Source organism: Toxoplasma gondii, chromosome IX (assembly GCF_000006565.2).
Source record: "Toxoplasma gondii ME49 chromosome IX, whole genome shotgun sequence".
Lineage (NCBI taxonomy): Eukaryota > Apicomplexa > Conoidasida > Eucoccidiorida > Sarcocystidae > Toxoplasma > Toxoplasma gondii.
In genome coordinates, this window is record NC_031477.1 from 1360546 (window position 1) to 1384331 (window position 23786).

Sequence of the window (23786 nt, forward strand, 5' to 3'; positions counted from 1 at the left end):
CCTGCTCGATGCTCGTCTCTAAATACATCGTATCTGCCAGTGTGGATCCCTTCTCTCTGCGTCGAGAAACATCAGCCATCGTGTACGTTTATTTACCGAGGCGAGTCTTTGTGCCCTATGGCTTTCGCGTCTGCTTGCGTATTCCACCGCTCAACACTCACATTTATCAGGAGCTACACTTCTGGTGTATCATATTTCTGCAAAAAACGTCTGTTTTCTTCACATCTCTCTGTCGATCTGCATCTGCCAACCTTTCGATCGACGTATCTGTCTGTGAGGGTCTCCTTCTTTGCATTCCTATCTAACTCTTTATTGACATCGTTATCTATGTCCATATCTCTATCTCTCTCTGTCTTTCTCTCTATCACTATCAATTCGTCACTCTATCCATCCATCACTCTATCCATCAATCAGTCTATCGCATTTATCTGTCTATCTATAGGTCTCTCTCTTCATATGTATATATATATATATATATATATGTATATGCATATATGCCTATGTATCACGACCCAGGATGCAGGCAACGATTGTGGTTTAGTGTCGTGCTTTGATCTGACTTTTTTTCAGAGGCGAATCGTCGCGAGTTTGTGCCTCAGTGGCGCGAGAAACGCTTGTGCATTTAGCTGCGTTTTTCGCGGCCGAGCCGCTTCTTCAGAAGCCTTGTCAGAGTCCCGAGAGCCTCGAAGGAAGAGGAGATGTCTCCGCGAAAAGGGGACAAGAGCTCTGTTTTGCATTTGGAGGAGACACCCCCAGGTGGAATATGAAGGCAGAGGCTCTGCGGGCGCTCGCAGCGGCGATGCGGAAGTTTCTAGGCAGCTCGGCGCAGAGCGGGAGAGACGCCTGCGTTCGCCGCGGATCCCGACCTTTATGTTCCAGAGCGTTTCACTCTTTGCAGCCGCAGGCGTCTCCTCGTTCGTCTTCAAGTTGCTCCTTTTCTTCTCTCTGGTCGACCCTCACTGCATGCGCCGCCGTCATGGAGGCAGGCGCATGGCTGCTGACCTCCAGGTGGGTGTCTCCCGCGGACTTGGAAGAATCGACGAGTGGCGAGACGCTTCTCGAGTGCGCCTGCTTCTGTCTCTGTTCTTTTCCTCGATCGCCTGCCTCTTCGAATCCTTCGTCTCCTGGTTGCCGCGCCTGGTCTTCGGCCGGTGCCTGTTCAGCCGTTTCTTCCAGTTTCCCTTCGTCTGCTGGCCCTTGTTCCTCTTCTCCGCTTTCGTCTTCATCCTCGTCTTTGGCTTCCCGCTCGGGTGTCGCGGCGTCTCCTGATGAGGCAGCGTCGGGATTGATCGGCTTGGACGACTTGCCGCAAATCCCTGGTGCCGTTTTTTCGGCGGTCTGGAGTCGCTCCGCAGCTCTGCTTGCGTCTGGAAGCTGCGGACCCTCCGAGGCGCGTTTGCTCATCGACGCGAGAGGAGCTGTTTTTTCAGCATCTCTCCAGGTCGCTCTCCTGTTCGTCTCTTTGTCACCGCGGCATCCAGCTTCTTCCTCTCCTCTTCTTCTCTCCTCTTTGTCGTCTCCGCTGCCTCCCCTCTCTCAGTCCTTGACGTTCTCTTCGCGGACAGGCGCGGACTCTGAGGGAGGACCAGACCGAGAGCCGCAACCGGTTCTGACGATGCGCCCTGGGGGTCACTCGAACCATCCAGAAAAAGGCAAAGACGAGGAGAAGGGAGAGGCCGAAGGCGACAAATGGCAGCACGCAGAAGCGATGAAGAAGGAGAAAGGCGCCAGAGTGCAGGAGGAAGGGAGGGAGAGAGGGGAACCATCCTGGAAAGCGCATGCGAAGCATAGCTGTGTTTCGTTTAACAAGTCGCCGTCGGTGTTGGGTGGAAGAGAAGATAAGGTGCGTCTCCTCGCCAATCTGTTCAGCGTCGTCCTCACACCACGAAGAAGAATGTTTCTTCCTGACGAAGGAACGACTCGCGGACTGCTTCTGAGAGATGCTCTCACTCTGCGAAGGCGTCTCCTCGAACTGGAACAGCAAGAAATGGAAGACCGCTCATCCCGAGGGCAAAGGCTGAAGAGACAGCCGACTGCAGAAGTCGGAAGAGAAAAACCAACAAACGAACCGCGGAAAGGGATGAGAACGCAGGAGGAAGTTCTCGGCAGAAAAGCGACGACAGGGCGACGTGGAAACGAAGACAGAGAGAGAGCGAACATGCGTCGATCCGATACAGAAGAGGAGAGCGAACAAGAGAGAGAACAGGCGACACAGCAGGAAAGTGAAGGCGAGAGAGATCACGAACCGTTTTCTGGATTGGAGCAGGAAGCGATAGAACTGTGGCTGGCAAGGAATCCTGAGTTTCATTGCTTTCATGGTTTTCTTGAGAAACAGTTCTCTCCGTCGGCGATGATTGCGCAGAAAGATGGACCTGAAGAGTTCCCGCAGAGTCGAGAAGAAGGCACACAGAAATGTGCTCAGATGTTGACGATGAAAGAGAGAACAAGAACCGTCAGAGCACTTAAAGCCAATCGTAACAAGGATGGCTGCCGTCCTGGACCAAACGACCGGGAGGGAAATCTCCTGGGCACGCTCCTGGTGTCTCTCTCTGTCCCTCCGTCTTCCTTCGATGCTTCTTCTCCTTGTCCGCATTCATTTTCTGCGATTTCGTCTCTGTCGCCAACTCCGCTGGTTGCAACCTCGGATGTCTCGGAGGCTGTGGCAGCGTTCGCGACTTGGGTCGAGGGCCTGGAGGCTCTCGCAGGAGAGGGATTTTGCTTTTTCGAAGCAGCTGCATGCACACCGTTTCTCCGGAGTTACGCGCATTCTCTGCGAGAAAGAGAAGGACAGCAACCTGCGGCGTCGTTCACAGGCTCAGCATGCGAGAAGGAGCCTGCCGGCTCCGCTTGGCCAGGTGCGTTGTGCCTGGCGCTCGCAGAGGAAGTGACGCATGCGCTGGTGACCGAAACGCATGGAGGCCGGCTGGGGGACTCGATGCCGGGCGCGGCTGTATGTACACCTGGGGAAACGGCGGTCTGGCGCGACGCGACGCGGCTCTCGAGCCTTCGACTTCTCCTGCTGCAGCTCGCGTCTCCGTGTCTCTCCGCGAGACGCTGTGTTGGAGAGTTGGGAGAAATGGAAGAGAGAACGGAGAGCACCAAGCAGCGTAGAGGGCGAGGGAGCGCGGAGGAAATCTCTCCTTCGACAGGAGAAGGAAGCGAAGACAGGGAGGAGGTTGGAGGAGATGTCGAGTCCGAGGAAGATGGAAACGGGGAGAGAGGAAGCGGCGAACGCGAAAGACAAGAGACAAGAGCTGACGCAAGTAAAGAGACGAAGAGACAGATCAGTGAACGCGTTGGAAGGTGTCTTTTCCTGATTCTGGCGGCCCTCCCCGCCGACACGTTTTCTTCTCTTTGTTCTCTCGGCTGCTCAGCTGGCGAGTCGCTCGACGAAGTCGCGCATCAAGAAAAGACAACGGGATCTTCAAACCGAGGAAAGAGAGAAAGCAGGAACCGCGACCGTAAACAAGGTCCAGACTCGGAGGCAGAACAGGAGAGCCGGACCGCCAAAGCGAAGGCTCGGGAGGGACAGAGAACGCCACAGAGACGTCAGCGGAACGCGCGAAGAAAGGCGAACCTGGGCAGGGTATACCCATCACATTCCTGGTCTGAAAGGACGCCTCGATCGCGGCTGTTGAGCCTCCTTGCAACTCATGCCGCCAGCGTCTTTGCGCGCTGTCGAGCCGGTCCTCCGCGCGACCGGGCCTCCTCCCGTCTCGGTGTCGCCTGTGCCCGAGATCTCCGGCAGCAGCGGAACTCAGAAACGCCTTGCTTCTCTCTGCCTGAGAATGCGCTCGCGACCTCCTCGCCGCTTCTCACCCGTCGCTTCTTCACCTGCTTGCAACGGCTGATCAGCTGCATCCGAGCAGCGGCGCCTGTGGATGCCGAAGAAGCCGAGGGAGTAGGCGCTCTGCAAGAAGGCCTGGCGGGGAGGGGAGAAGAAAGAGACGCGAAAGGAGAGAGGAATGGACGAGAAGGGAGAAGCGACCAGGCAAAGGAGGAAACAGGGAGAATTCGGTGGGGAAAGAAAGGAAAGGAAGTCAGTGACGAGGTTCTGTTGGCGCATGCGCTTTTACTGGGCCTCGCGTCGTGGCGCAGAGAGCGGGAAGGAGAGCGCAAGGAGACACTCTCAGGAGATACGAAGGCAGGGCCAGATGGAAAGCGAGATGGAAAGCGACGAAAGGAAGAAAATGAAGAGGACGAGAGGTCGGAACTCACTGAGACACCCGAGACAGAGGAAGAACGAGAACGCGCGACAGATGCAGGGCGGACTGTGTCTCCTCTCGACGGTAAAGGTCCTCCTTGTTGTCTCGAGTTGCATGCGTCTTGTCTGCAGCCTCTGGGAGCGTTGCTGCAGTCTGTTCGCTCGTGGTTGGTTTTTCTGTCTCTTCTTCGCTTCTCTCAAAGAGCACTTGATGTACTTCTCTCTCTCGCGCGCCTGTCTCTCTCTGTTTCCTCTCCCCCTGAGGGCTCCTCCGGCGACCGTCCAACTCCAGGACGATCCTCAGTCCTCATTGGTGTCGGGTGTCTTCTCTTCAATGCTCAGACGCTTCACACGCTCCTGTCGGAAGGAAGGGAGTTTCCATCTGAAGAGACGCTATCATCGTCTCTGCCTTCTCGCCTGTGTTCTTCATCTTCTTCGCCTCCTTCCTTGCTGTCTTCTTCTGTACCTCCTGTCTCTTGCGCGCGTACACCTTTTCTTGCGTCTTCCGCGGTCCACTCGCCTCCCTCTTCTCGTTGTCGGGAGTTCGCCGCTTCCGAGGAAGCCGACGCCGCAAGCGAAAGGAAGACTCTCGAAGAGGACGCAGCCGACACTGGTCCGGACGCGAATCCAGAAAAAGAAGGCGAGCAGGGAAGCGTCGTCCATGAATCAGTTACAGAGTTCCTCCACCTCGTCGACAGCGCCGTCGCGATTCACTTCCCCCTGGACTCCCGCGAGTTCGAGGCTCTCTTGACCGCAACGACGTCGCAAGCCCAACAAACGCAGAGTTTGTCCGGCCTGTTGCGGGAGCAGAGACAGCGACTGAAAGACAACAAGCGAACGGCTGAGGGCGCGCGAATCTCGGCGGCCGCTGCCTTCCACGAGGCCGCAGAGACCGACTTGTTCTTCTACCTTTTCCTTCTGCATGCAGTGATGCAAGTTGCCCTCGACAGTGTTGCCTTCCTTCACATCTGGAGGCCGCGGCTGGACCTGGAAGAGGCGTCGGCGTTGTGCGACGGTGCGGAACTGTTGCATGCAGGAAAGTTCATGGGAGCTGTACAGTTGCTTCAGTGTCTGTTTGCCTCTCTCGCTGAGCGCAGCCATCTTCTCCAGGCCTCTGTCTTCCACTTTTTCAGGCGACTTGTACGGCGGACAGCCGCGGCGCCTCTTCGCGTTCGCGGGTCAGTCCTCCTTCTCTGTCTGTCAACGTTCTTTGCCTCCAACGTGGTTGGATCTCAGACACCTTCACAGGCTTCTGCGCCTTCAGCCGCTTCGTCTGCCGCCTCGTCTGCCGCTTCGTCTGCCGCTTCGTCGCTTTGCCCGTTGCCGCGAGATGAGGGAGAGGCGCATCTCCGACTGGCTCTCATGGAGCGCGTCTTCCTTCCTCTCCTGGTTCGCGAGCGCAGTGTGGATTTGCAGGTTTTCCTCTGGAAGGCCTTCGCCTCTCCGCTCCTCGCGGTGGCGACGGTCTCGGGTGTACAGACAGCTGTCGCTCGTGTCTGTGAGAGCGGCCGCTGCGCCTCGGTCGCGTCTTCAGAGGCCGGGGACTTTTCGGCTCTCGTTCGCCAGGCGCGCCTTGTCGTGGAGACGGAGAGACGGCTTTCCAGAGGGCAAAAGAGACCGAGCGGTCGCGACGACGACGCATTCGCGTTAGAGAGTAAAAGCGAGGAAAGGGAGGAAATGGAAAAAGGAGCCTTCCTTGCTGCGCTCAGGTGGGCTCTCGAGAGAGTTGCAGTCTCCCTCGGGGTCCTGGAAGTTCTTCTCTGTATCACGCCTGCCAGTGTATTTCGAACTCAAGTCGCCTCCAGTTTCGCTTCTTCTTTTTCTCCTCACTCGCCTTCTTCTTTACGTTCTCGAGTCTCTGCTGGCGGGCGGTTGGGATATTCTGCCAAGGGGAAGGAAGCAGCGACACTCAACCGCCTGCTGGTGACTACCGCGAACTCAGCAAAACAGTTTCTCTCTTCTTCGTCTCTGCCGCCGTCGCTGCTCGTTTCGCAATCTCCCTCTTTCCCCTCGTCTTTGTCCACATCGTCTCTGGAGAAACTGATCTGGCGGGTGCGCATGCGCGGCTTCGGCTGTCTCGGGGCGGCGGTCTGCTTAACGCAGGCGAACGTTCGCCTGTTTTTGTCATTCTTGTTCGACGCTTCTCAGTGGCCTCTCCTCGCGCCTCCGGGACTCGCCCACGGCGAGATGAAGCGCGTCGGGCGTCTCTTAAACCGGAGCCGGGAGACTGGCGCAGAGGCAGAAAGGCAGAGACACACGAGAACGGCGGAGAGACAGGCAGAGGGAGAAGACCCAGTCGGCGTCTCCCTCGCGGGGAGGCGGCCGAGACCGCTCTACTCTCTAGCAGTTGAAGAGGGACTCGAAGAAGACGTAGAAACAGATGAACTCGAAGAAGACGTAGAAACAGATGGTGAAGAGATGTCATGTGTGGGGTCCGGCTGTGCGAGGCGGCAGAGGCGAGGCCAAGCTGAGGGAGGCGAAGCCAATCAATCGCCATTCTCAGATTCGCAAAAGAGAGGGGAACCGCAGAAACGAATGGCATGGATGTTTCGACAAAAGCAAAAACAGACATCGACTCTCTTTGACTTCATCGCCGCCACCTCCTCAGCTGCGGCTTTCTCTCCTCGCTCTCTCTCGACCTCGTTTTCGTCTTCTGCTGCACTTGGTTCGCATTCTCGTTCAGCGAAAGGTCTCCCTCAGGTGCTCAGTGGAACGCGAGAGCGGACGGAAGACAGCAGCGCCTCATTGTCGCAGAACATTCTTCTTCAGCTCTCTCAACGCAACGCTGTCGCTACGCTTGGACGCGCTCTGGCCTCGCACCGCCTCGCGGCTCTCGCGCCCTCGACAGCTGAGGAGCCGCCTCGCGAAGCCGGAGAAGGAAGAGAAGAAAGCACGATGACACGCAGCGAGGAGCCGAGACAAGGCGCAACGCCTCCAATTCTCTTTTCGGCCAGCGACTTCGCAGTCTTCTCCCAGCTCGCTGCCCAGTTCGCGTCCGTCGCCGGAGACCGAGAGGCGCAGAGAGAGGCGCAACGCCTGAAAGCGTTTGCGCGAGCAGAACGCTGGAGAGGCGCAAGGAGAGAAAACAAAGGAGAAGATGAGACAAAGGAAGTCGAAGACACCACGCTCCACTTTGCTATGCTCGGCTACACGGCGCTCTCTCCACAGGTTGCTGAAGCCTCTGGAGGGTCTCTGCACATGAAGAAGGTGAGACGCCTCTAGGGATGCGAACGAGAAAAGGAAACTCGAGGTTGACGTCGGCTGGGGAGAGCGAAGTTCCTCGCTTCTACGCGAGCTGGTCGCGACATGGACGATGCTGTCGAAACACAGGAACCAGGGAACTGAAAGGATTTTGCGTCTTTGAAAACGCAGCCTGTGTGTGCGGCAGACTTTGAGTGCATGTCTTCTTCACCTCACGTTTGTAGCTACAGACAGAGTATGGTGGCGCTTTCATCTCTCCCTTTTTCTGACTTCCATCCTGCGCGTTCGCATGCACCTGCTGTTCGCTCTCGGACGGTGTGCGTAGGACTATCTCGAGAACGACTTTCTTGACCAATCGCCTCTCCTGCCTCTCCTCCTGCGGCTCGTCGATGTTCTGCTCATCCGGTTTCCGCCCTCGCTTCCCAGCGGCTCCGGCGATCTTCTTTCCCTTCTTCGCCTCTGGATGGAAGCCTCCGACGGATCTTCTTCTTTTGTTGCTTCTTCTTCCGCGTCGTCTTCCCCTGCGTCATATCCCTCTTCCTCCGCGTCTGCTGCTCCTCACTCGGCCGCGTCGGTTTCTGCCGCGTCTCCGCATTCTTCATCTGCGCCTGTTCGGTGTGCGGGGAGGACGCCTCGGAGTGAAGAGTGGCGGTGGCATTTTCGCCTTGTGCTTCTTCGCGTCTTCCAGTTGAGGGCCGAGGCTTTGCAGGTCGTCGCGCTGAATAGAGAGAAGAAGAGTCTGCTCGACTTCGTCTTTGAGACCTGCCTAGACAGCCGGTTCGCGGTCGACGGAGTTCTGCACTACTTGCTCAGGTGAGGGTCCTGCACCTGTCTTCCCCTTCGACAAGGCGGTGCAGCAGATTGATCTCTGTGGTGGAGTCTCTCTTCTTTGCTTTCGTCTCGATCTTCTACAGCCGTTTCACTCTCCAGCCTCCTGCCCCAGGGCACAGCAACGGAGGTCCTCTGCAGATGGTCCAAGTCCCTCTCTGTCGCGCACCGCCGGTGCTGCTCACTCATTTGCTTCTCTCGACACTCTGCAGTGGAGGACAGCCTCTTTATTCCGCGTTGACGTTTGGTCCTTTTCCTCGCAGAGACGCCTGCATTCTCCTCCTGCAGTGGCTGCCTCCTCCCGTCGCTGCTCAAAGTCTACCCGCCGGAGCTGACGTCAGGTGGATGTACACCGCGGCCCAGCAGTTCGCCACTCGCCTCACGCCCGGCGACGCCGTGACGTTTTCTCGTTTTCTCCAAATGCTCATGAAGGTCGCGACTCACCCGCACCGCCGGTGGCATGAGTACGTCGGTTCGCCGAATTCGCGTCTCTCGAGAGAAACGTTCTCGCCGCACAAACCGGCTTCGCCCTGTGCGACTTGCCTTGTTCCACTGACTCTTCTTCTCTCGTTCGACAAGCAGCCACACCTTTATCTATCCCTACATATGCAGATATATATATATATATATATATATATATTTATTTATTTATTTATATACATATATATGTATATATGTATGTGCATGTAGTAACTGGGTAGGTCTTCGTGTGAATTTCGACACCTACAGAGGTATATATATATATATATATATGCATATTTTCGTAAAATAAATACGAAACTAAATACGCGCCCATGTGCCTGTAATCATATATATATATATATATATATGTCTAAAGGCAAGTGTCAGATAGAATAAAGGGAATGGTATTCGTGGTGGTCCACATCACTGTGGGAAGAAAGAGTGAAAATGGATGCTGTCCTTTTTTCTTGCCTCAGCATCTGTTTCCTAGACAGTCCGCGGTCTGTGTTGCGGTGGCGTCTCTGTCTCTCAGAGTCAACATCCGCCTGCTCGCGCTGCTGTTCAACCGCTGCGACTTTCTGCTGTCGCTCCGTGACCCTCTGGGGGCCTCCAAAAGCTGCGAGGATATCTCAAAGGTCCCCACCGTTCTCACCTTCCCTGGCCTGCGCCTCTCGCGGTTTCTGGTGTATGTACACCCCGAGGCGGCCGCATACACTGCAGCGTTTCGGCGGACCGGCTTCGCGCTGGCGGCGATTCTTCTGGCGGCGCCGCAGGGCGCGTATTACAGGGACATTGTGACAGCGAGGTCGGTGTCATTTCTTGACGAAAGTCACGCAAGCGTTAAGAAGCTGCGAAGCGTCAGCGAGGGAACACCCGAGAATCCTCGAGGGAAGAAGAAACGTCCACGATGTTTGCAAATGTGCAGGAGACGGATTTAGCGTATTTGGCTCACAGAAAGACAAGAAGTTTTGCTGGCCGGCTTCTTCGATCTTTTAGCTCTCTCTCAAGACCTTTCTAGGAGGCTTCGGCCAGTCGTTTCTGCCTGCCTGAGCATTCGCTCCTCTCTGCTACCAGACTGCCTGGTTGCGCTTTTTTTTTGCTTGCTCGCCGCCAGCGTTTTTCCACCGGCTTGGTCTCGCGGATTTGTCCTTTCGTCTTCAGGCCTCTCCACTTCTTTTCTCTCCTGGTGCAGGCGTTTGACTTCCCGACTCTGCCTGTGGCGCGACAGGCAGCTGCCCTCGCGCTTGCTCTGCTCACGCTTCCCGCAGGTTCATCTTCGGCTTCCTCTTCGCCTTCTCCTCCGTCTTCTCCTTTCTCTTCTGCGTCATTTTCTAAGGTTCATGTCGGGCGCCTGCGCGCGGCAGAGAAGCTGCAGGAGCAGCAGGCGGTTCTGCTCGTCCAGATTCTTTCAAAGTTTTCAGAGATGCTTGCAAACGAGAAGGCTCTGCTTCGAGGCGACCGGGTGTCCGTTCTCGGCGTCCCCCTTCCTTCTCTCTCACCTTCGTCCTCAGGCTCCCCCACTGCTGCGTCCTCCGCTTCTTCTCTGTCCCCTTTCCAGCGCGTGACCTCAGAGAGGGAGTATCGTTACTTGTATGACAGCCGTTTGTCTGTCCTTGCCCAGGACTTTGTGGTGCATTTTCCGTTTCTCCTTCTCGGCCGCGACAGCGCCACCGCAGCGAGCGGCCGACGCCTCTTCCACGGCTTTCTGCACCTCCTCGCGGGTCTCGAGACGCCCGCGACGAGACGCGCGTCCCCAGGCCTTTCGAGACAAGACCGCATGCAGATCGAGCAGCGAATCTTGGTTCTCCGGCTGGTGGAGAGAACTTGTAGTGCACCAGTCAGAAGCCTCTGGAATGGAAGCGAGAGTGAATTCGCTGGAGAGGCCTCAGGACACAGCGGGAGGCAGCCGGGCGGCGGCAGGGACCCTCGCCTCGAGACGCAGAGAAGCCAAGAAGAAGAAGAAATGAAAGCTCTCGCCGTTCGAGTCGCGGTAGAGATCCACCGGAGGGCCGAGGCGCTAACGGAGAAGAAGTGCAAGGAGGCGGCGCATGCAGCCTCGCCGAAGCGAAGCCTCAGGGGAGAGCTGACGCAACCAGAGAACGAACGAAAGGGTGAGGGGCATGGAGAAGGCGAGGCAGATCAAGAGGAGAGAACGAAGAAGCGAAGCAGCCGAGAAGACGCAGACGTTTCTGCCAAGGAAGCAGAAAACGAAGAGGAACCATGGACAGATCCAGAGAAAGTCGACGAGCTTCTTCTCTGCTGGCAAACTGAACAGAGGGAGGCGGCAATGAAAGCGCTAGGCCCTCTCTGGCCTCAGCTTTTTGCATATCCACCCGAAATCAAGTAAGGAGAGGATCGACACTGTTTGCATCTCCTTTTTCCTCGCGCCTTTCCGAACCATAGCGCATTCGTTTCGCGGCTCGATCTTGTTCGCGTTGTGGTTGCGCAGGTTTCGCTGCTTTGCTGCCTGCTCTCTAGTCTCGTCTTCACTTGCATGTTCCTCTTCGTTTCGTCTCTCGACTTCCTCGTCTGCCGCCTCTTTCTCAGCGTCTGCGAAGGCGTCGATCCTTTTCTTTTGTTGCAGGTCGGCGGCGCTGATCCCTCTCCACGAGGCCGCGGCGTCGCTTCTCTTTTCTCTCCTCCCTTTTTTACCAGAAGATCACGAGCCTCTCGCGGCCTGTCTCTCCGCCATGGCTGCTGCGGCAGAGGCTCTCATCAAGACGCTCGCGCCGTCGGTCTCCAGTGTCTCCGCGAGTATATCCTCTCCCGATCCCTCGACTCTCTCCATTCCCTCCGCAAGTCTCTCCTCGTCCACGCGCTTCCTCTTGCTGCACTTCGACATCTGTGCATGGCTCTACACCCACCATGAGGTACGTATTCTCCGACGCAGGTTTGAGAAGTCTGTGATTTCTCTCGACAGAGAGGCTCTGTAGATCCTCGCACCGCTTCGCCCAAGACCGCGAGAGTCGAGAAGAAGAGTCACCGCCCCTGTGGCTAGTGTCGCGAACTCGCTGCCCTTGAGGACGAGCCGAAGCGAGGGATCGACACAGCCAATCGGAGCTTGCTCAAGCAAGAAGACTCAGCGTTTCCTCGAGTGAACGCGTTTGTTTTGTTTCAGAGCTACGCGAACAGTGCGTACGTCAGAGACGTCCTTGTTCGACATGTCCCGATGTCTGCGCTGCAACGTCGCCAGAGGAGATTTTTCTTCGAGACCACGAGAGAATCGATTCCGCCAGTGCTCCCTCCGTCTCCTCTCGCGCGCGCAACAGAGCTTCTCTCTCGCTTCCTCTCTCCAGCCACTGCTGATTCTCTTGTGCCTCTCCTCGCCGACGCGATCGCCATGGCGCCTCTGCACCCTCGCCGCGGCGAATCTGCACCTGAAGTCCCCGCCGAGGCGCATCCTCTCCCGGCCTTGTTCTCGCCTTTTTTTGCTTCGTTCCCCTTCAAACAGGCACTGGCGAGTCGCCATTCCTCTCCTCCTTCTTCGTCCCCTTCACCGGCTCGACGCCTCGTTGAGGGGCGTTCGGAAGTCCCCTCAACTCCCCGAGAGTCGCCTCGCCCACTCAGCTCTTGTCAAGGCCTTTCTTCTTTCCACACCGGCCGAGGGTGCCGCAGCAGCAGCCGTCTGTGTGCCGAGCTCTCTGGCGCTGCTCAGACGCTTTCTCTCCTCCAGACGCTCGCTGCGTCGCGCCGTCTCGCAAAGGAGAGAAGGGAGGCATGCACAACTGAAATGGTGGCTAAGGGCGCAGCCTCGCTGCAGGCTCGAGATGGACCTGCGAACTTGCGCGAGAGAAGAGGAGAAAGTCAGCGAGGAACGCTTCTCCTCACTCTCTGTGCGGCGCTTCCTTCCCTCCTTGGAGAGTCCCTTCGGCCTCCAGTTGCAATCGAAAACGGAGGCTCTCCTCCTTTGAACGTCCGGAAGAAAGCGGCTGAGATCCTTTCTGGGAGCTCTGTCGCAGACTCGCGCGGCCATGTGGGTGAGAGGCGCGGTGTTGTCGAGGCCAGCGACAAGGACGAGGACGAAGAAGAACTGAGAAGAACGGCGACGCTTGAGACTGCGTCCCATCAACCGTTCCACTCACTTAGCGAAGCTCCACTGCATGCACCTATCGCTTCACTCGCCCTCAGGCGACTGCTTGACCTTTCGCTCTACCGGGGACCCTCTCTCTTCCCTACGTCTTCCCTCTACCCCCGACCTGCCTCGTCCTTTCCCCCTTCTTATCCTCCTCCTTTTCCGTCTCCTCTTCCTTCTGCTTTCTCGTCTGCTTCGTTCTTGGATTCTGTTTCCTCAGCCACCGCAGCAGCCCGTCCAGCTGGCGGAAGGTCCCGCGAGGCCTCCGGCGCCTCCTCCGCGAAGGCGGCTGCCATCGCAGAGCGCATGCGTCGATCGCACGACCGTCGGCGAGCTCAGGAGAGGCGCGCGGCCGAGAGAAGAGGCGAGCGAGGCACAGTGTTTCTCCTGATGCCTCGGCGGGTACCCCGTTCAGTGAGTTTGCCAGACGCGGTCGGGACGTCATTCGGCGAATGCGAAGAAGAGACTGTCTCCGCCGTCTCCGTCGAGGCTCTTCTGAGCTGCGCAGCGTGGTTGTGTCGTCTCGACTCCTCCTTCGCTTCTCAATTTACTCTTCATGCCCTGCAGGGTCTCTACGAAGCCGCCCTCGATTCCGCGTCTCCGTCCAACTCTACGTCTGCTTCGTTCTCCTCTTCTTCTCTTCGTCCTCCTTCGGCTTGTTCTTCGGCTTCTCCTCCTGCGTTGGTGGACAACTTCGAAACGAGCGTCGGAGGTGCACTGGCGGTCTGCGGAGGTGATCCGTCTTGCTGCAACGACGCCCTCGTCGCTCTGCTTCTCCAGATCGCATGCAGCTTTCGACCGCAGGCGATCCGTCGCTGTCTAGCGCCCTCGATGGTCTTCGCGGCGACGGTCGCCGCATGCACTCGACCGGGCAATTGGCGAAAGACCGAGCTGCGGAGCTGTGCCCTTCGTTTGCTGACTCGTGGCGTCTCCTGCGCTCTCGACGCCTGGCGCGTAGCTGCGCACCGGGCTCTCCAGGCTGTCTCTAACGCCGGCAGGGAACAGCGAAGATCGCCCCCGCTGTGCCGACAGGCGAAGGAAGGCGCCGCTGGAGACGCGCGTTTGACCCATTTGGATGACTGGGAAGTCCACCTCGACAGCCGTCAAGAGAGCGCGCGACAGCTCGTCTCTGCACAGGCTGACCTCCAAATCCGGCGTCTCGCACAACCGCTGATCCTCGCCTTGCGGCTCTCTCGACACCTGGCGGACGACCCAGGGACGGACAACGCTTGGGTGTACGTACACCTGGCGCAGGCGCAGCTCCGCTTTCTCCTCGACGCAGGCGTCTTTCGGCATCCGTGGGGAAAGATGCTCGAGCTGATTGCGGCGGGGAGAGTCGAGGAAGGTGCGCGCCTGATGCGAAGCCTCTACGCAGGGCCAGAGCGGCGGTCGTTTGCATGCGAAATCCCGCGAGACGCGGGAGACGAGGCAAGAGAAGGTGCGGGCCTGGGAGACAGAGTTCGCAAAGACGCGGATGATGAGCGCGTCTTCCGCCTGTTGTCTGAAGGCCTGAAAGAAGGCGAAGGATGGCAGCACCCGGATGCAGACAAAGAAACGGAAGAAGACGAACAAGGGTGGCTCCTCACGGAACTGCATGTGACGGCGCTTCAGCGGCTAGCAAGGCGAGTCGATGAGAATTGCGGGAGGAGAAAACGCAACTGGCAGCGAAGGTCGGGGGAAATCAGTGAAAATGCGGAAAGACCAAAGACCCATACGAGGCCCCAACTTGTCCCGGCTGAGGTGTACATTCACCGGACGAGGTATCGAGGAGGGCATGGGTGTTGAGCGCTGAGAGCGGTGACAGCCTCCAGAGGTTGCGAACCATTTTTTCTGGCGGATATTGGTCGTAGCGAAGCGAGACGCCCTTGACTTTCGTCACTTGAAAGAATGCGTTGCTTGCACCGATGATGAGAGAAAAGAGAAGAAAGTTCACGACAGTTTCAATCTTGACTCTAATCTCGAATGCCACCCGGCGTCGCCTCCTCATCGTTCTGCTTCTCGCTTCTCCTTCGCTCCAGGCTGACTCACAGCCGGCTCGTTCGGTTGTTCTCGGATTTCCTTTCGCGCTTTTCAAATCCGTTTCTCTCCTGTCGCTGCTTCGTTGCTCCTTCCTCCATCGTCTCTTCATCGTGTGCATGTTTTTTCTTTCCGCGCGCGCGCAGATGGGACGATATCTTCGACTTGTACACCTCGAAGGCTGTATCCACGTTGCAGGGTCGGAGCGGAGACCTGGAGAGTCCGGCCGTCTCTGCGTCGCCTCGCGCGTCTGCTTCTTCTCCTGCGCGGCGCGGCAGTCTCGAGACCGACGGCTGGTCGGCGCGAAAGATCCAGACCAGACGCGAGCGGGAGGAAGACATCTCTACTCCGTTTCCGTCGCTTTCTCCACAGGGGGCTGTGCATCTCCTTCAAGTCGCCGACGGAGCTCCGGTGCGAGCTGCGCTCTTCCTCTCTCTGTTGCAGAGCCGGGGAGAGGCCTCGCGTTGCCTCGACGATCTCTCCAGGTGAGAGGAAGGCTGAAAAGAAAAGGCAGAGTCCGGAGCAAGGACAGCAGAAGAAAAGCGTTCAAGAAAGAACGCGAGATGAGAGAGAGGGCGGGAAACGCGCTTCCACGCGGCGATCACTGTCATGCCAGCAAGTGGAGGAAGAAAAAGGAGACAGCAAGAGGGAAAGCAGATAAAGTCACCGACAGACAGAAGGGAGAGACGATCGAGAAGACCAAGCCGTCTGTAGAGAGGTGATCTGACAACGGGCGCCGAACCAGAACAGTTCTTAACGCCGGTGTGTCTCCGCGGAGGACGCGGCAACGTCTTTGTGTATCAGTGTGTGTGGGGAGTTGATGGTTCGGAAGTCGCGTTCTCAGGAGCCTACGAGATTTCCTAGCTCTTCGGACCGTTGAAGAAATCGTCAGAGTGATGATCCTTGGGCATGTTGGACGTCTTCATTTAGGCAAGAAAGTAGAACTCGAGGTGGGCGATTTCAGAACCAGATCCAGAAAGATCTCGTTTTTTCCTTTTCTCCCTTCGCGTCTCTCCCTCATGTGTACATTCACTTGACGCAGTCGCTCTCGCTCCTCTGTGTCACCCTTTTTCAGTCTCCTCTTGACCATGCCCGAGGAGCCCGCAGACACACTGTCTTCTCCCGCGTTCGTCGGCTTCGACTTCTATCCTTCCTTGGCCAGCCTTTCTCTTCTTCAATCGCCTCGTCTTCTTCTTCTCTTGGCGTTTCACCTTCTCCACCGGCGGTCCGAGATTCCTCCGGCCTGTCGTCTGTGTCTCTCTGAGGTGCTTCCCTCTTCCCTTCTGTCTCGCCTCGCCGACAGTCTCCCAGTCTCTTCTTCGTCATCTGTCTCCTCGGCCTTTTTCGGCTTTCTTCGCTTGTGGCGCGTCACCGAGGAGACGCCTCTCGCGTTGGCCTCGATTGCGAACTCGCCGTTTCCTTCGCCTGGAGGTTTCTCCCTGACTGAGAGAACACAGTTCGGTTCTCCACGCGTCCCTGCAGCTGCCCTTCCTCCCCTCGCCCACTGTCTCTCCAGCATCTTCTCCCTCGACCCAAAGTCTTCGATGCCAGTGCGGCCTTCGCCGTTGTCGCGACTTCTTTCTCTCCCGTTGAGGCCGGGGCCGAAGGCCGAGGAGAATTCTCTCGCAGATCTGTACGACAGCGCGTTGCGCGTCTTCGCGACTCTCGAGGCGATTCGCACCTGGGAGAGAGCCTGGGAGAGGGAGCTCAGGTGTACAGACACCCGAGGCGTTGGAAGGTCAAAACGGGAGGGGGTAGACAAGAGAGGCGAGAGACACTCTCGCTCAGCTACGAGGGAGCCGCGAGGCGCGGGAGAGTCACCGGAAAGGAAACGAGACTTGAAAGAGAGAGGCGCAGCTTGCTGTGAACAGACCTTTGCTCTGCTTTCTTCGTGTACGACCTTCCTCACAGCATGCGCAGCGACGGCGACGGCGCGGCGACTCGCGTGGGGAGGCTTTCCGGAGGCCAGCAGCGCAGTGATGAAAGTCAGCCTGGAGAAGGAGAGAGAGAGACAGAGAACGATTCGCAGTGCGATTTCCAAAGGAGACGCAGAGCCGCAGCGGACAGCGGACGACTCTGCCAACCTCCTCCTCGCGTCGTCTTGCTGGCATGATCCGGACGCCTTTGAGACGATCATTGAGATGAAGCTGCAGGAAGTGGAGGCGACGAGAGACCTTCGGAAGACGGAGCATATTGTTCGCCTCTGTCGCACAGAGCTCGACCGCGACCGGCCGAGCGAAGGCGAGGGAGACGCAAGGAACGTTCTGAGTTTTCTTCTCCCAACTTCACAGCGAGAGGCCTGGGAAGCTGAACGAAAGATTCGCATCCACAGGCTGCTGGTGCGTTCCAGAGAACTCGCCTTTTCGTTCGAAGCAAGCGCGCGGGTCTGCCGCAGCCAGGGGGACGCGGAACCGAGAGCCGCCTGCCGCCTCCCTTCGTCTGTCTGGACATCGTGCTGGCAGGAATCACTGAGCTTCCTGCAGAGAGTCAGGACCGCTGCAGGCGCAGAAGGCGGAGGAGCGGGCAAGAGACGAACGAAGGAATCCGAGAAAAGAGAGGGAGAAAACAACGAGCTGCGGACAGAGACAGAGGAGGGCCGAGTGGTGAGGCAGAAGCGAAAATGCGATCAAGAGAGACGAGGGCGCGACGCCGAAAGACGAGGCATGACGTTGAGTGACGCGGCTTCAGACTTGAAGAGTATCGACGGACAGAGAAACAACGAAGACGGATGCGCTGAAGGTCTCTGCTTCTCGGACTGGGGGTTGCAGAGCAACTCCCTCATTCAGTTGGAAAAGGTGCAGGCAGCCTACTGGGAGGTCGCTCGCGTAGCTCAAGTTCTCCTCACCTGGCGCCAGAGAGACGCGGACGATCGAGAAAGAAACGAGCTTCGGCAACTCGCCGAACAGCGACACAGGGAAAACGAAGGAATCGGAACTCAAAGATCCCCCAGCGAAAGCGACACCCCACAGGACGATGCAGATCTTTGGAGACATGTGGAAGAGGACTTTTGCTTTGCGATTCTCCAGCTTTTACAGGAAGACGAGTCCACCTCCCGCTTTGCTCGCAAGGCCCAGAGTGCACTTCCAGCTGTTCTGCTCCTCCTTGCGCGAGCCTCGCAGCCAGTCGCCTCGCCTCTGTCTCCTCGATTCTCTCGGTCGCCGCCGGCGCGTCTCTCTCGCGGATCTTCACAAGCTCGCGGGCAGCGAGAAGCGAAACGAAGGCGCACAGAGTCCGGCGCAGACAGCCGAGAGAACGACGGCGCCCAGGCGGAAGAAGAAAGACAACCAAAAGAAACTGGCAATGGTGCAAGAGAGAGAGAAGCGAGAGGAGAACCAGAAGCAGAAGGAGAGACAGGAGAGCGAGTTCAAGGGGGAGACGAAGGCCGAGGACGAGAGAACAAAGAAGGAGAAGAGCGAGAAGAGAGAGGAGAGACTGAGGCGAAATTCGAGAGCGGACCAGAGGGGGACTCGGAGATGGAGAAGACTCGAGAGAGACATGTGAACAGATTTTTCTCCACATGTCGCCGTTTGCTTTCGCGAATCCCCTGCCGCAAGCTTCTTGATGTTCTGGAGCCTGCCCTCGCTTTCCTCGCAACGGACCAAAATGGACTTTTCAGAGAGTGTCTCTTTCCCGTCCTGAGGAAAGCTGCATGCGACTTTCCCCAAGCCGTCGTGTATCCCTTGATGGTAAGTCCGAGGTTGTGGAAGGACCCGTGACCGAATATAAGCTGCCCTGCAGAGACGGTCGAGAGAGAGATGAATTTGTTGTCTTTCCTCTTCTCTTCTGTCTTCACTTGCCAATCCTGCCGTTCTTTCGTTTGCCCCACAAGGAACGCATTTGCGCGCGCTTCGTTTCTCCCCGCAGGTCGCTGTCGAGGCTCAGGAACTTCGCTTCAGAGCTTCTTTCTCGTCTTCTTCTCATCTGTCGGCTGCTGCTTCGTCCTCCGCTTCTTCATCGGGTGCATACCTTTCGCTTCGGAATAACGAGCTGCGGAAGGGTGCCTTTTGCTTGTCTCTTCTTCTCTCGGAGGCGACGACGCGCGCTCCTCTAGCGTCGCCGTTTGCTGCAGCAGTTGAGCTCCTTCAGCAACCTGGGAGGCGGGCCGAGAAGCGGCTTCTGCTCCCCCTGTTTTCTCTCCTCGAACGCGAGGTCACCCGCGCAAGGCGAGGCTGCGCTCAGACTCATGCGGATGCAGAAGACGAAAGAGAAGAGGAAAGAGACGAGGAAAGAGGAGAGGAAAGAGAAGAGGAAAGAGACGAGGAAAGAGAAGAGGAAAGAGGAGAGGAAGCAGGTGAAGCAATGGAGAGAAGGGAGAAACGACGGGAGAAGAAGAAGGTCAGACGGCGCGCCCGCTATGACGAGGAATTCCTGGCAAAAGCGGTGGGTGACCGGGGAGACAAGAGCGAAGCGTTGAGAAGAAAGGAACCCTTGAACTTCAAACTTCGGTGGAAAAAAAACGGAGACAAAAACGGATTGCGTTTCCCCTGTGCCTTCTTCACTCAACTCCCCCCACCTGTGTGCGGTGTCCCCGGATCTCCTTTTTCTCAGTGTCTCGTCTTTCTGTTTTTCGGGGAGTCTTTGAAGTTTTCAGCTCGTGTATTTCTCTTCCAGGTCCGCTCTTTCCTTCGTCGCCATGTCCGCTGTGTCGGGTCTTACGTTTTCTGTCTCTCACTTCGTCTCTCGGTTCTCCCTTCTCCTGCTTTGCCTCGATTCTTCGTCCCCGTCCCCAGTGCCTTTCCGAGTTCTTGAAACGGATGCTCTCTTGTTCTCGTTACTCCCTGCTTCTGCATCTGGTGAGACCGGGGTGTCACCGTGGTATCCTTGTTTCAATTTCGCCTTCTTCTTCCTCTTCTTCTCCTCTTTGCAGATGGCCTCGGAACGAAGTGCCTCTCCGACGGCGGTCTCAGAGCTTCGCAGGCTCTGGAGACAGGCGACGGACGAGGCAATTCTCTTCGAGCGACACCTAGTCCTCGGCGACCGCGTCGGAACTCTCCACTCACTCTTTGCCCGAAAAATGAAAAATGTGAGACCGGCAGCCTCGAACAGAGGCGCAAATGTGAAGCGGGCTCCGCATGCATTAAAAAATCTGCCTGGAATGCCTGTTCGTATCTGAACGCTTGGAGCTAATGCGCACAGCGATGCATGCACATGCATCCATATAATCTGATGTGGATGCGTATATATATATATATATATATATATATATATATCTGTACAACTACAAACTCATACAGATAGACATGCATGAAATTACGCACACATGCATATACATATATACATATATGTATATATATGTATATATATATATATATATATATACATACATAGGAGCTGAAGGCAGTGGAGTTTCCACATTCGTAGTATGGCAAGTGGCGACGCCCTTTCCTTACGCTCCTCGCATTCGCTGAATTAGATGGTGCATTGTGTGACGCTTGTTGCTTCCTGGGTGTTCCTCAGGCGATTCTGCGCCTCCTCGACTGTCCTCATCAGGACGCTTCTCACTCCACCTCCGCTTCCTTTTCTTCATCCTCTTCCTTGGCACTCTCATCAGCAGCCCGGTTCTCTGCAGACGCGTTTTTTGAGTTTTCAATTGCACAGCTGTCGCGCTTTTCCCTCGCGCAGCTCCTTCGCTTCTTTGTGCGTTTGCAGGAGGCAGTGGACGACGCGCAGGCTGCCGTTGCGTCTCTGCTTTCAAGAGGCGAACGTCGCGCAGACGCTGGGAGTTCAGAGACGCTCCGCGACCTCTGCACCTGGCTAGAAGAGTACGTCGGTCCGCGAGAGAAGATCGCTCGCAGCCCCCCGATTGGGTTCCGTTCGCTCCACGTCGCGACAAGTGCATGCGTTGTTCCTCCTTTGTTACCTGTTTCTCATCTCATTTCTCCGCGCGCCGTTTCCGCTTCTCTCTCAGGTTCGACGGAACCTGCCTGCCACTATGTGCTCTCTCTTCTTCTGCCTCGGCTTCACCTCTTTCTTCTTCTTCTTCTCCAAGGCTCTCTTCTTCTCGGTTCGCGCTGGCGGTGCCGAGGCAACATGCATGCGCAGGCGAGCCTCCACTTGAGGAGAATGTCTCCATCATCAGTTTCTTCCCCAACGTGAGGCGCCTGCTGATCGGGAGGCGAGAGCGACAAAGGAGCTGTGTAGGAAGCTGAACGGAGAGAGTAAAGGTGGAGCGGTGGGGAGACAGGGAAGAAGAGACGCTCATGTGTCAACATCGAGAACGGGAAGGCGAGGAAAAGAAGAAGGACTAGCATCTGAGTAGTCGTCGCCGCCTGCTGTTCACTGAATGCGCGTACGACATGATAGCCGCACTGCACAGAGGGCGCTTCGACCGGAGCCCCGAGGACGTGAGAAAGAAGAAAGAGAGAAGAAAGAGAGAAGAGGAAGAATAGCGGAGGTGATGAGGAACTCGATGCGTTCGTGACGGTGAAATGCTGACACACAGAGACCGGATCCAGAGGAAGAACAAACAGAAACATGCGTTCGTCTTTCCGTGCTTCAGGTCTTCGTCTTCCCTTCCAAGCAAAGTCCCTGTCGTCTTTCGCTCCTCGGGAGCAACGGCAAAACGTTTTCTTTTTTGTGCAAAAGTGGAGAAGACTTGAGGATCGACCTCAGAATCCAGTCGCTTCTTCGCGCCGTCAAACTCCAGGTAAAGCCAAACAGTCAAAGAAGAGAACACGATCTCCACTCACAAATTCGCGTCGCCAGAAGCACAAAGCGAAGCCCCTTTGTCTTTGCATGTATTCATGTACATATGTATCTCTGCATTTCTAAATGCATGTATACACATTTATATATATATATATATATGTATATATATATATATATATGGCCAGACGGGTGGTGTATTCAGATGTTGTGAATGTGCATGAACATTGAGATGAAGTTTGAGCTTTCGAGAGTTTCACCCTTGCAGCGCTGCGGAGGTCGAGTGAAAGGGATGCGTCTCTTCCTCAGTCTCTCGCGCTGAAGCAGCTCGACGTCCATACAGTGGAGGGCCGTTGCTTCGTTCTTCGGTTACTTCCTTTTTGGAGGTTCTCCACCAGTTTTTCTTCGACGGCGTTTGCCGCTCTTTTCACCTTCTGTGGAGTCAACGGCATGGTATGTGAGGGTGTCGGTGTTGCATTTTTTTCTGTGTGGCGAGGTCGGAACAGGAGCGCCTTTTCCTCTTTTTCCTCCTATTCTTTCCTCTCATTCCCTCTCGGTCTCGACTCGTCTCTCTGTTTCCGGTGCATCTCCTCGTATCTCGTCTTTGTTTCGTTCCAGCCTCTACTCTCACCGCTTGCACTCGTCCTCAGGGACAGGCGATATCGATTCCGTTTCATTCGTTTTTCTTCTCCAACGTCTTGCTTCTCTTCTCGACTCAGGCGCTCTCTGCAGACCTCACATCAGACCTCGCTTCCCCTCCCGCAGTGTTGCCCACATCGCCTGCTTTCCCGCCCTCTCCTTCGTCTCCAGATTCGCTCTCTGCCTCTTCTTCGTTTTCCTTTTCCTCTTTACCCTCTCTTTTCTCCCCGAGAACAGCCTCGCCGTTTGCGCGTCTCCGCACCTACAGCGTCGTCTGTCTCTCGGTGCAGCACGGTCTGGTTGAGTGGCTCTCTCACACCCGTCCTCTGAAGCAGGTGATTGAAGGTTTCTCCTCGTCTTTTCTCTCTCGAGAAGAAAGGCAGACGACACAACTGCGGCCGACGCGCTCGCCTCCTTCGCTCGAACGCTCCGCCGCCGCCCGACGCTTCCGCGCCTTCCTCCGTCTCCTTGCGCGCACTGCTGGAGCAGTCGGAGGTGAAGGCGACAGACGAAACGCAGAGGCCGCCAGCGCGAACCTGAGGCGAGACGGAGGCGAAATGCGAACGGCAGAGCGAAGCGGTGAACACTGCCCAGAGACAAAAGAACGCACGGAGACGGGGAGAGAGGCTGAGGCGCTGGAGACGGAAGGAGGAACAGCAACGCGTCACTGCGGTGGAGAGCCGGAACAAGAGGGAGGACGCGAGACAGAAACTACTGTGAGAAGAGAGAAATGGAAGCGACCTGGGTCGGAGGAGACACCTCGAGAGACAGCGACGCTTTCAGCGAGCGACGCAGACGTCAAAACGCTCTGCGAGGCGCCGAAACCGACTGCAGAAACAAAACATGCGAAGGACGCTGCATGCGCCCCTCCGTCCAATCGCGGCAATTCGAAAGACCGCGCACCGTTCGCAAACAGGAAAAGCTCAGAAACGTCCTTGGACGCCGCGCCGATCGCCCAACTCTGGGCTGAGGTGTACAGACAGCCGGCCTCGGTCATCGAGGCGGTCTTTCTCGACTGCGTCCGACTCGCCGACGGAGCTGCGCCTGGGTATCGAGACAGCTGGGAGCCGCACCCGGTCGCGTCTGCGGTAGAGGCGAGTTTCTGCAGACTCGTTCCGCCGATACAAGCGCTGACGTCGTGTCTCGCTGAGCTCGCAGAATCGGCTTCCAAGTTTTTTATTCTTCGCCGAATATTCGCTACGAGCCTCGCAGCCGGAAGCGCCGCGGGATACGTCCTCGGTGTCGGCGATCGTCATCTGGAAAACTGGCTCCTGGACTTTAGCCGTGGAGAAGTGAGGCAACAGAGAGAACGAACAGAGGAGCTCAAGGAGTCCTTGACGCGGTGAAGACCAGGGAGAGGCTGAGGGAGGGAGGAATCATGAGGGAGGTCGATAGAGGAAGAGAGAGGAAGAGAGAGAGGAAGAGAGAGGGGAAGAGAGAGGATGAGGACGAGGAAAACGGTGGAGACGACGGAGAGACGCAGCACTGAGCGTCCGTCGTTCTCATGGCTCTCTGCGTGGGATACCTTGTCGCTCACATTTGCGTTTCTTCTTCTTCTCATTCACACCTTCCTGCTTGGTTTCTGCAGATTTTAGCCTGCGATGCGTCTCACTTTGGATGAATTCTGGTCCGTTTTGCTCGTGCTCGATCTCGCCGAGGGCCTCTGTTCCTTGTATATCAATCGTGGCGTTGCCTTCTCTGTCTTTGTGTCTCGCCGTC

At 56.7% G+C, this 23786-nt stretch overlaps 1 protein-coding gene across 1 annotated transcript in view; it reads left to right on the forward strand.

Annotated features, from left to right (window-relative positions):
• Window positions 1-23786, forward strand: part of TGME49_266010 (phosphatidylinositol 3- and 4-kinase) — a gene marked incomplete at its 5' end in the record, with an annotated part of 37136 nt that overhangs the window by 10142 nt on the left and 3208 nt on the right. The window contains 15 exons of the mRNA XM_018781413.1: window positions 571-7411; window positions 7731-8218; window positions 8497-8697; window positions 9228-9500; window positions 9857-11038; window positions 11280-11565; window positions 11814-14389; window positions 14930-15268; window positions 15859-18469; window positions 18648-19163; window positions 19651-19806; window positions 20241-20545; window positions 20692-20875; window positions 21283-21429; window positions 22148-23359. Coding sequence (XP_018636288.1) covers window positions 571-7411; window positions 7731-8218; window positions 8497-8697; window positions 9228-9500; window positions 9857-11038; window positions 11280-11565; window positions 11814-14389; window positions 14930-15268; window positions 15859-18469; window positions 18648-19163; window positions 19651-19806; window positions 20241-20545; window positions 20692-20875; window positions 21283-21429; window positions 22148-23359 — 17317 coding nt within the window. The remainder of the gene's footprint in view (window positions 1-570; window positions 7412-7730; window positions 8219-8496; window positions 8698-9227; window positions 9501-9856; window positions 11039-11279; window positions 11566-11813; window positions 14390-14929; window positions 15269-15858; window positions 18470-18647; window positions 19164-19650; window positions 19807-20240; window positions 20546-20691; window positions 20876-21282; window positions 21430-22147; window positions 23360-23786) is intronic.